The sequence below is a fragment of the Oncorhynchus clarkii genome, chromosome 12, assembly GCF_045791955.1.
Source record: "Oncorhynchus clarkii lewisi isolate Uvic-CL-2024 chromosome 12, UVic_Ocla_1.0, whole genome shotgun sequence".
NCBI lineage: Eukaryota > Metazoa > Chordata > Actinopteri > Salmoniformes > Salmonidae > Oncorhynchus > Oncorhynchus clarkii.
Window position 1 is genome coordinate 35,541,514 of NC_092158.1, and position 12,085 is coordinate 35,553,598.

Here is a 12,085-nt window from a genome sequence, read left to right on the forward strand (position 1 = left end):
CTTGTGAAGACTTACAGAAAACGTTTGACCTCTGTCATTACCAACAAAGGGTATATAACAAAGTATTGAGATAAACTTTTGTTATTGACCAAATACTTATTTTCCACCATAATTTGCAAATAAATTGATAAAAAATCCTACAATGTGATTTTCATTTTTTTTTTTTTCATTTTGTCTGTCATAGTTTAAGTGTACCTATGATGAAAATTACAGGCCTCTCTCATCTTTTTAAGTGGGAGAACTTGCACAATTGATGCCTGACTAAATACTTTTTTGCCCCACTGTATATCACCAGTCTTCTACTACTCTACCACCTCCATCCTGGACCTGGAGAGTACAACTGTCATCAACTGTCCTCAACCAACCTTTTACTTATTACAGAAGCACAGCACTCCTAAACACATAAGGCCGGTTTCCCGGACCCAGATTAAGCCAACACATGGACTAAATAGCATGTGCTCAAAATATAAAAAAATGTCCAGGAATGGGCTTATTCAGAGTACATCACCAGTGTGGCTCTGTTTGAGGGGAGCAGGAAGGTCTCTCGGCTGAGGCTGACAAATTGGAGCTGCTGTCTGAAGAACCAGATCTACTGCTGAGCTCCACTACATTGACAGATACAGATGTCTGAGTACTGGCCTGGCAGGGCTTTCCACTGATTCACTGTGTCCTTACAGGTTGGCTGGCTGGCTTCTGGCTAGCTGGTTAGGTCTATTAGAGGCTCTCTCCCACTGAGCCCTTAATGCTGAGATAACATGCATATTGTCTCCCTACCATGATCCTCAGCACAGCAGGCAGACAGACAGACAGACAGACAGACAGACAGACAGACAGACGCAGGCAGTTCTATCCCGGTTTTATTACGAGCACATCTGTCTCTGACCTACCGACCTGTTTGTGCAGTTTAGTAAAAAACTATGTTAGAACTAAATATGTGTAGCGGTCAGTATGCATTGTTTGAGTTATTTTATTTGGTTAAATCAAATCAAATATTATTGGTCACATACACATGGTTAGCAGATGTTAATGTGAGTGTAACGAAATGCTTTTGCTTCTAGTTCCAACAGTGAAGTAATATCTAACAAGTAATCCAACAATTCCCCAACAACTACATAATACACACAAATCTAAAGGGGTGAGTGAGAATATGTATATTTGAAGTCAGAAGTTTACATACTCCTTAAATACAGTTTTTCACAATTCCTGACATTTAATCAGAGTAAAAATTCCCTGTCTTAGGTCAGTTAGGATCACCACTTTATTTTAAGGATGTGAAATGTCAGAATAATAGTAGAGAGAATTATTTATTTCAGTTTGTATTTCTTTCATCACATTCCCAGTCAGTCAGAAGTTTACATACACTCAATTAGTATATGGTAGCATTGCCTTTAAATTGTTTCACTTGGGTCAAACGTTTTGGGTAGCCTTCCACAAGCTTCCCACAATAAGTTGGGTGAATCTTGGCCCATTCCTCCTGACAGAGCTGGTGTAACTGAGTCAGGTTTGTAGGCCTCCTTGCTCGCACACCCTTTTTCAGTTCTGCCCACACATTGTCTATAGGATTGAGGTCAGGGCTTTGTGATGGCCACTCCAATACCTTGACTTTGTTGTCCTTAAGCCATTTTGCCACAACTTTGGAAGTATGCTTGGGGTCATTGTCCATTTGGAAGACCCATTTGCAACCAAGCTTTAACTTCCTGACTGATGTCTTGAGATGTTGCTTCAATATTTCCACATAATTTTCCTGTCTCATGATGCCATCTATTTTGTGAAGTGCACCAGTCCCTCCTGCAGCAAGCACCCCCACAACAAAGCACTGCGCTTCATGGTTGGGATGGTGTTCTTCGTCTTGCAAACATCACCCTTTTTCCACACTGTCACACCATAACAATGGTCATTATGTCCAAACAGTTCTATTTTTGCTTCATCAGACCAGAGGACATTTCTCCAAAAAGAACATTCTTTGTCCCCATGTGCAGTTACAAACCGTATTCTGACTTTTTTTATGGTGGTTTTGGAGCAGTGGCTTCTTTCTTGCTGATTGGCCTTTCAGGTTATGTCAATATAGGACTCGTTTTACTGTGGATATAGATACTTTTGTACCTGTTTCCTCCAGCATCTTCACAAGGTCCTTTGCTGTTGTTCTGGGATTGATATGCACTTTTCGCACCAAAGTACATTCATCTCTAGGAGACCGAACGCATCTCCTTTCTGAGCGGTATGACGCTGCATGGTCCCATGGTGTTTATACTTGCTCACTATTGTTTATACAGATGAACGTGGTACCTTCAGGTGTTTGGAAATTGCTCCCAAGGTTGAACCAGACTTGTGGAGGTCTACCATTTTTTTTCTGAGGTCTTGGCTGATTTATTTTGATTTTCCCATGATGTCAAGGAAAGATGCACTGAGTTCGAAGGTAGGCCTTGAAATACATCCACAGGTACACCTCCAATTAACTCAAATGATGTCAATTAGCCTATCAGAAGCTTTTCTGGAATTTTCCAAGCTGTTTAAAAGCACAGTCAACTTATTGTATGTGAACTTCTGAAACACTGGAATTGTGATACAGTGAATTATAAGTGAAAAAATCTGTCTGTAAACAATTGTTGGAAACATTACTTGTGTCATGCACAAAGTAGATGTCCTAACTGACTTGCCAAAACTATAGTTTGTTAGCAAGAAAGTTGTGGAGTGATTGAAAAACAAGTTTTAATGACTCCAACCTAAGTGTATGTAAACTGTACATATATGTATATGGATGAGCGATGGCCGAGCGGCATAGGCAAGGTGCAGTAGATGGTATAAAATACAGTATATACATGTGATATGAGTAATGTAAGATATGTAAACATTATTAAAGTGGCATTATTTAAAGTGGCATTATTTAAAGTGGCATTGTTTAAAGTGACTCGTGATCCTTTTATTAAAGTGTCCCGTGATTGGATCTCAATGTAGGCAGCAACCTCTCTGAGTTAGTGATTGCTGTTTAGCAGTCTGATGACGCTCTGGAGAGCCTTGCAGTTGTGGGCGGTGCAGTTGTCGTACCAGGCTGTGATACAGCCCGACAGGATGCTTTCGATTGTGCATCTGTAATAGTTTGTCAGGGTTTTGGGTGACAAGCCAAATTTCTTCAGCCTCCTGAGGTTGAAGAGGCGCTGTTGCGCCTTCTTCACCACACTGTCTGTGTGTACACCCAGGAACGTAAAACTTTCCACCTTCTCCACTTCTGTCCCTTCGATGTGGATAAGGGGATGCTCCCTCTGCTGTTTCCTGAAGTCCACGATAATCTCCTTTGTTTTGTTGACGTTGAGTGAGAGGTTGTTTTCCTGACACCACACTCCGAGTGCCCTCACCTGTCATGTCATGACATGTGACATCAATAAGGGATCATAGCTTTCACCTGGTCAGTCTATGTCATGGAAAGAGCAGGTGTTCTTAATGTTTTGTACACTCAGTGTAGTAGCCATGTAGTACCACTAATATAAGAGGCAGTGTTAGATGTACTGTACACATTAATCAGACTAACATATGGCTGCAGTTCCTCCACTTGTGATATGCACCTCTCACGGATGTATTCTGTGGTTGCTGTTTTCAAAGTAATGGCATATTTGTCTTTCTTTATAGACCAACTCAAGAAGCTGGAGGAGCAGAAGTCGGAAGTGGAGAGGCAGCTGAAGATCTTGAGTAAACAGATGAAGGTAGGAGTGATCTGACTGTTAGTGGTTTTATACTTTCGGGTGCTTTGCTGGTGGTTAAGATGGTCAAGGTTTGTAACTGCTATGATGTGAAGACAATCATAATGCTTATGGTATACTGTGTGTGTGTGTGTTCAGGATGAGACGGAGGAGTGGCGGCGGTTCCAGGCAGACCTCCAGACAGCCGTGGTGGTGGCCAACGACATCAAGGTAGAGGCCCAGCAGGAGATCCGCTCTCTGAGGAGGAGGTTACAGGAGGAGCAGGGGCGCAGCGCCAAGCTCTCATCAGACCTGGAGCTGCAGAAGGGAGTCAAGTACGTACCGTATGGCTGGGAGGGTTTAGTACATTCAGCAGGGCAATTCAATTATGGTCCTCGAGGGCCGAAAAACACTTCTGGTTTTTGTTTCTACCTGATATTTGCATTTACTCATCTCATGTCCCAGGTCTAAATCCGTCCCTGATTAGAAGGGAAGAATGAAACCCAGAAGTGTAATTGGCCTTAAGGGGCCAGATTTGAAAAGACCTAAAGTATACCTCCTGTACTCATCCCTCGCGCCTCTATCCAACATCCAATCTCTTATCCCTTTACCTAGCCTTTCCCCTCTCGCTCCCTCTCAGCACTGGGCCCTATCTACTCTGTCCTGGAGCTGCTGCTACTCTTGGGCTTGCCATATCCCACTGATTGTGCGTGTGTTCAATATAGTGGTCAGTATCATATAGGATGCCGTATGTGAGGCTACAGGGAGCAGAGCTGGAAGAAACATTTTGAATTTCAATACGCCATTAATCGGTTCCCTTTTAAGAGGCTTCCCCAAAAATTCAGATTTGACGTCACGGTACCTTGTGATGCTCAACATTTTGGGGTTTGCACAAGGTGATGCTAGCTATCAATAAGGATATGAGTCCAATAATAATATCTTAATAACCAAATCCTTGGATTTTCAAGCCTCAAATCCTGGGATTGCCTGCCAATATTTGCTAAAAGAGGATTGGCAGGCAGTCCCCTCCTGCAGTATCTCTGTCTGTCCATCTGGTTCCTGCTGCAATATTCTGACTGCTCTACCAGTCTGTCTACCACTCACCACCACCAACTGTAACACACTGGGCTAGCAGTGGACCCTAGCACTTCACTGAGACAAGCTGCGCTGTCTGAATAGTGTAGCACTAATATAGTGGTCTAAGCTCTACCTAGAAAGGCTGCTGCCAAGATAGCATTGACAGCAGCACTAAACTTTTTGAGTCAGTTCTCGTCAAAATATAAATTGAGACAGACACTTTAGGAGCCATAACATAAATCCTCTGTTGTGTTTCATGTGGCTACCTATAGCGACATATAGCCCTCAGGCCAGATCCGGCTCGCGAGCCCGTTCAATCTGACCCGGGGTAGGTTTGAGTAAAACAAATATAATTTGGGGCAACTGTTGAACGTCTAAACTATGTAGAAAGTATGTTGAAATTATAATGGACCTATACGTGTTCAAATGACGACCATTTCTTTGGCCCAAAAATTGCTTTTGAATTTTTTTCTCTCGATGTTGCCCTCAAGACTAAATGATTGCCCACCCCTGCTGTACAACATGACCTGTTGTGCCAGGGACGTGATTGGTCGGTGTGTTGATGAAAGCTCAGCCCATTGGTCCTGTGTCTCCTGTGTAGTGACAGTGGCAGTGACAGTATGATGAGAGGCAAATAAGGCCAGTATTGTTAATGCTAAACATACAGCGCTCATCAGATAGTTTCTAATATAGCTTGCCTGACATAAAACATGTAAACGTGTAAATTATAACGTAAAGAAGAATGCAGTACTTTACTTTCCCCGTACGTACCTGCGACGTACCAGACCAGAAGCTACCCTCCTCCCTGAGATCGTTTGTTCTCTCAAGGATGTCCCTCTCTCAGACATGGTTCCTTATAGAAAGCCCAGGTGAGTCCACTGCACTGCGAGCTCGATGAATGCTGCCTTTAGAGGGAATGCTACTGCTGATCTAGAACTTCTGACTTTCCTTCCTGCACTGCTTCCGCTGCTTCTCACTGATTGTCTGTCTGGTTCGCTGACTAGCTGACTGACAGCTGCACAAACTATTAGTAGTCTGTGTCCTTTCATTTGGGTGGGCTGGGGTTTGCTTTGCTTAATTTCCACTGTAAAAAAAACCCTGCTACTAAACTTTTATTATGGTACTTGGCGCCACCTGCTGTTCTGTTGAATCAATCCTTTACCTAGCCTCTTGGTTCCTCTGGAGAATTGTCTTGTAGTATGACATGGAATGATTTATTTGTACTCATGCTATCACTGCTTGATCAAATAAACAACATTTGGTCTGTATATAATTGTATACTGATCTCAGACATGTGGAAGAAACTGTGGAAGAATTTGACTTCATTAGCCAGTTAAGAGATGCATGGTGAGAGAGAGAGAGAAGAACAGACAGAGGACAGAGCCTTAACTGCAGTGTCTTTAGAAAAAGACACCACTCCGGTTGTGCTACATACAGTATAAATGTCCAATGCAAGTACATAGCTTTTTAAGAGGGTATATTTCCTATTTATTGCAATTCATGTTGTCTCTGTGTTTCGGTCTTGTTTTTCAGACTCGGGGCTGGAGCCAGTTTTGATACCAAGACTGCAGTAGAGGGGCGGTAAAAAAGTCCACCCACATAACATCAGGACCCTCTGAAGACAGACTGACAGTATTATTGTACACAGTTGCTTTGATCGGTATTACCATACAAACTTTTCCATCATCTGGTATGTCATTCTGATGAGTTTATTAGCAAGGTTGATTGACCAGTACAGATGCAATATTTGCCCCAGACAGAGAGACAGAGTCAGACTGTAGTTTACTGTTAAACTTCCAAATGAACGCATCTTTCTCCGTGAGATCTTTCAAAAATTCTGTACACATTTTTATCTCTATTGTTTGCAATGATTTCAGTGGTATTTGTTTTTGGGAAGCTCTACTCTCTATCTGTCAAGAGATGATCTGATATGATAGGAGGAGTTTCTGTTACTGATTCCGATTTGCTTTTAGACACTTAAATTGCCTTAGTGGTGAATATTCACTTACTCAATGTGTTGCTAAATATTTTGAGAATGAGACACATTTTTTGTTTAGTTCTCTGAGGGTTGACTGAAACCAAAACAGTCTGCTTATCCACTGGAAACTGCCAGCTATTACTATGAGTCAGATTCATGTTGTAAGTTAGGTTTCATTACTACATTATGGGCCAAATACAACTTTGAAAAGCCAAACAGACAAACTTTTCAAGTTATTTTTGTTGTTCAGAGTTGGTTTTATTGGTCTTTTGGTAGATTACTGTTCTAATACTCATTTTGTTCAAGTTTCCTATCAGTTCTGCACCTGTGGTTATTATTATGATCCGTTTCTTCTAACTGACAGTTTGGAATATCTATTACTTAAAAAAGCTTGGATGATATATATTTTTTAAATTATGGTAATAACCAAAATCAGTTCACTTTAAGTCTATGAGATTATTCATGGCTACAAAAAATGAGTCATGTGCTCTGGTGTTCATAATGTGAATCTGATAATATGTTGTGATAATTGACCACTAGATGGCGATATTTAACAGAATATCAAGAATGTTAAAGTATCAAGAACCTGCACTGATCAGTGGTCCTAGGTTGTGTGTGTAATCATCTGGCTACTGTTTAAGTTCAGCTCACCAGTTTGAGTTCTGCCTCCAGACAACAACACTGAATCACAGACAGTGTATTATTATCACTGATAATTATCACGTCATCACTAATAATGTCCACACAGGAAGGCCGCCGTGCATTTAAGCCATAAGGGTAATCAACTGCTGATCACTGCCCAATTCAATCCTTACTGCCTCAGACTTACAGCCGTGCCTAAAACTCATAATTTCAAAATGTCCTGTATAGTATCTCTTAACCATTATATTTCACTCTAAACTTCAGCAGGCTATATCAACAAAATATATTTTGAATGCTTTATCACTCATTTTGAAGTCATTATAATTTATTTAACCTTTGTTTAACTAGGAAAAGCCCATTGAGACCCAGAGTCTCTTTTTCAAAGGAGACCTGGCCAAGAAGGCAGCAACAATCAATACATGACATAATTAAACATACAACAATACAATACAACAACACGATCCAGCCTAAAAAAACAAACCCCATCAGGTCAAATAAAAAGCCTCTAGTTTCTGAGTACTGCTACAGGGTAAACGTTGGACACCCATTAGAAATGTATAATGACCAACTGCCATCCTGTAAACCTCAGGTTATAATGACTATTATTACCGAGTAAAAGGACTATTCAGTGGCTGCAGTCATACAAAAGCCATAGTACTCAACCAGAAACAGACAGACGTGCTAGTAATGTTTAACTTTGAGTACTGTCGATATTGCCAAAAAAAGACCACCTTGTCATAAGACATATATGGTGGTAACTGTGTGGTGATTATACCTTTTTTCTGTCTGTGAACTGCTCAACAGTTCAACAAGTGAATGTGCAACTGTTTAATTTAACTTTAAGGTTAAATCTTATTGAGACAGATCAAATATACAATGCTGTTTAATTTAGAGAAATAGTCCATGTAAGGTGTTTGTCCATCTGTTTAAACTTTTTTTTATTTCATCTTTGGAAAGTCAATAAATGAAATGACTCTAGTCCTGACTTTGTCTGCGTGTGTTTGTTTGAGTTCATTCTCTTTGGGAGTTCTACTTCCTCCTCACCAGATTCCTTACTTCAGTTCTATTCTCACCCCTTCCCCATCCATCCATCTGTGACAATACTCTATCGCTTACTCACTCACTCAGGCTTTGTCCAATGTCCATAAGATACGGATGGAGTAAACTTTGTACCTTTTTTTATTTGCACTTTTGGGTGTTAGAACCAGCTATTGACTGTTCCATCATCTGAAGCGTGAACTGTACATACTCGTACACAAATATTGCATGCAACAGTCAATGCGATGGGCAAACATCATCTTCAATCATTACCTTTCTTTAGAACATTGATTGACGAAATAAATACTAAACCATTGTTCTGATAACACCTACTTAGTAAAATAATGTTCTGATAAAAATCCCTGGTAAGGTATATATAGCCTCTCACTGTAAAAGCACTTCTACCTGCTATGTGTTGTGCCATAATGTATACTGTGAGCATCTCTTCCCCTTTGTCTTTCTCAGGTCGTTGCATGATGACTCTGAGAGTTTCTCAGATGCAGATGGCAGTCCTCATTGGTGTGGCATCTCCATGACCCAGACCACCCAGACCCAGTCCATCTCCTCGCCCATTAACACCAACGGCAACGCTGCCTCCTCCCCCTCAGAGCCCGGAGCCACCGTCAAATCCCTCATCAAGTCCTTTGACACAGCTGTACAGAGTAAGCACAGAACATCCCTCCTTCTCACTCCTCCACACAAGCCCGGCAGACCTGGGTTAAAATATTATTTGTTTTCTTTCAAAGTTATTTGAGTATTTGACTGCACCTCCCTGGGTTACCAAGTAGGGGGTGGGGTGGTTGGACTATTCCATTGGTTCCAATGCACCAGGCAAGTTCAGTCAAGCACAGGCCTCTTTACAGAAATCATACCTGACTTGTATGCATAATAGGAGAACAGCTGGCAGCCTGTCTGTCTGCTTAAGATAGATCTATCATGTTTATACAGTAGAGGCATGTATGGTCATCTATGGTATGCTCTGCTGTCCATGTGACTGTATTGATTGTGTAGCTCACTCTAATATATCTACTGCTGTACATATCATTTTTTGTATATATTTTAGATATACACAGTATAAGAATAGATTGCATTTGGATTACTGATACAGTGTTATTTGGGTTGTTCATTGAATTTGTTTTGGCATTCCTTGATTTCTTGTTTTCGTTTTTTATTATTTGCGTACTTGTTCGACATTTTACTGCACTGTTAGGTGCTAATAACACAAACATTTAGCTGCACCCGCTATAACATCTGCTAAACTGTGTACGTGACCAATACACTTTTATTTGATTTGAAAGGAAAAGAATAGGAGGTGTGATTACTCTATATACTGGCCACAGACATTCCTGAGAAAGATGTTTGTTTTGGAGCGATCTGCTGTCTCTTGTATCATCAAGGAGATAAACTCAGCAAAAAAAGAAACATCCTCTCACTGTCAACTGCATTTATTTTCAGCAAAATTAACATGTGTAAATATTTGTATGAACATAACAAGATTCAACAACTGAGACATAAACTGAACAAGTTCCACAGACATGTGACTAACAGAAATGTAATAATATGTCCCTGAACAAAGGGGGGGTCAAAATCAAAAGTAACAGTCAGTATCTGGTGTGGCCACCAGCTGCATTAAGTACTTCAGTGCATCTCCTCCTCATGCTCTGCACCAGATTTGCCAGTTCTTGCTGTGAGATGTTACCCCACTCTTCCACCAAGGCACCAGCAAGTTCCCGGACATTTCTGGGGGGAATGGCCGTAGCCCTCACCCTCTGATCCAACAAGTCCCAGACGTGCTCAATGGGATTGAGATCCGGGCTCTTTGCTGGCCGCGGCAGAACACTGACATTCCTGTCTTGCAAGAAATCACACACAGAACGAGCAGTATGGCTGGTGGTCATGTCAGGATGAGCCTGCAGGAAGAGTAACGCACAGCGTTGAGATTGCACAGCGTGGAGATTGCCTGCAATGACAACAAGCTCAGTCCGATGATGCTGTGACACACCAGACCATGACGGACCCTCAACCTCCAACTCGATCCCGCTCCAGAGTACAGGTCTCGGTGTAACGCTCATTCCTTCAACGATAAACGCTAATCCGACCATCACCCCTGGTGAGACAAAACCGTGACTCGTCAGTGAAGAGCACTTTTTGCCAGTCCTGTCTGGTCCAACGACGGTGGGTTTGTGCCCATAGGCAACGTTGTTGCCGGTGATGTCTGGTGAGGACCTGCCTTACAACAGGCCTACAAGCCCTCAGTCCAGCCTCTCTCAGCCTATTGTGGACAGTCTGAGCACTGATGGAAGGATTGTGCGTTCCTGGTGTAACTCGTTGTTGTTTGCATTCTGTACCTGTCCCGCAAGTGTAATGTTCGGATGTATCGATCCAGTGCAGGTGTTGTTACATATGGTCTGCCACTGCGAGGACAATCAGCTGTCCGTTCTGTCTCCCTGTAGCGCTGTCTTAGGCGTCTCACAGTACGGACATTTCAATTTATTTCCCTGGCCACATCTGCAGTCTTGATGCCTCCTTGCAGCATGCCTAAGGAACGTTCACGCAGATGAGAAGGGACCCTGGGCATCTTTCTTTTGGCGTTTTTCAGAGTCAGTAGAAAGGCCTTTTTAGTGTCCTAAGTTTTCATAACTGTGACCTTAATTGCCTACCGTGCTAACGACCGTTCCACAGGTGCATGTTCATTAATTGTTTATGGTTCATTGAACAAGCATGGGAAACAGTGTTTAAACCCTTTACAATGAAGATCTATGATGTTATTTGGATTTTTACGAATTGTCTTTGAAAGACAGGGTCCTGAAAAAGGGCCGTTTCTTTTTTTGCTGAGTTTATGAATGAAAATTGTGGCCCGTAAATTACGCAGGATGTCAGGCCAAGGGGATGGCTGCTGAGGGGATACTTTCCTGGTTTAGCAGCAGTGATAGAGAAGGAACCCTTGCCTGTTACATCATAGCTTAAACAGCCTAACCTTAAAGGTCTAATTGCTTAACGGGGTAAGCAGATACAGTGATAGGACTCCATGGAACATCACCATGGAATACGGTATACAATGAATCTCTTTCAATTTCCAATTAAATAGCTGTCCGTGGCTAATGCACACTCATGTGTTGGGCCTTGCAGATGGACCTGGTCCTGGACACACGGTACAGATGCACTCCTCACCTAGAAGCCCTCTGAGTGGGATCCCTGTCCGCACAGCACCCGCAGCTGCTGTCTCCCCCATCCAGGTACAGTACTGGCCCTCTTCAATATGGACTACAACAGGGTTACCCAGTAGGGGTGGACATAAAAGACTGTAAAATCACCATGAAATCAGCTCAAAGTGATTTTAATTAGGGAAATTGTCACATACACCGGATAGGTGCAGTGAAATGTGTTGTTTTACAGGGTCAGCCATAGTAGTGGGGCACCCCTGGAGCAAATTAGGGCTAAGTGCCTTGCTCAAGGGCACATCAACTGATTTTCACATAGTCGGCTCGGGCATTCGAAACAGCAACCTTTCGGATATTGGCCCAACGCTCTAACTGCTAAGCTACCTGCCGCCTCTAAATAGAGAAATAAATAGAAAATAATAATAATAATGTAAATAAAGAAACATATGTGATCGTATCCCAATGTAATCAAGGTTTGAAATCAATTTGCAGTGAACAAATTATTTATACTATGT

General features: G+C 42.0%; 1 protein-coding gene across 4 annotated transcripts in view; it reads left to right on the forward strand.

Annotated features, from left to right (window-relative positions):
• LOC139423124 (cytospin-B-like) overlaps positions 1-12,085 on the forward strand; it is a 172,412-nt gene that overhangs the window by 111,368 nt on the left and 48,959 nt on the right. For all 4 annotated transcript variants that reach the window (XM_071174795.1, XM_071174793.1, XM_071174794.1 and 1 more), the window contains 4 exons: positions 3,625-3,698; positions 3,834-4,009; positions 8,875-9,071; positions 11,539-11,645. In XM_071174795.1, coding sequence (XP_071030896.1) covers positions 3,625-3,698; positions 3,834-4,009; positions 8,875-9,071; positions 11,539-11,645 — 554 coding nt within the window. The remainder of the gene's footprint in view (positions 1-3,624; positions 3,699-3,833; positions 4,010-8,874; positions 9,072-11,538; positions 11,646-12,085) is intronic.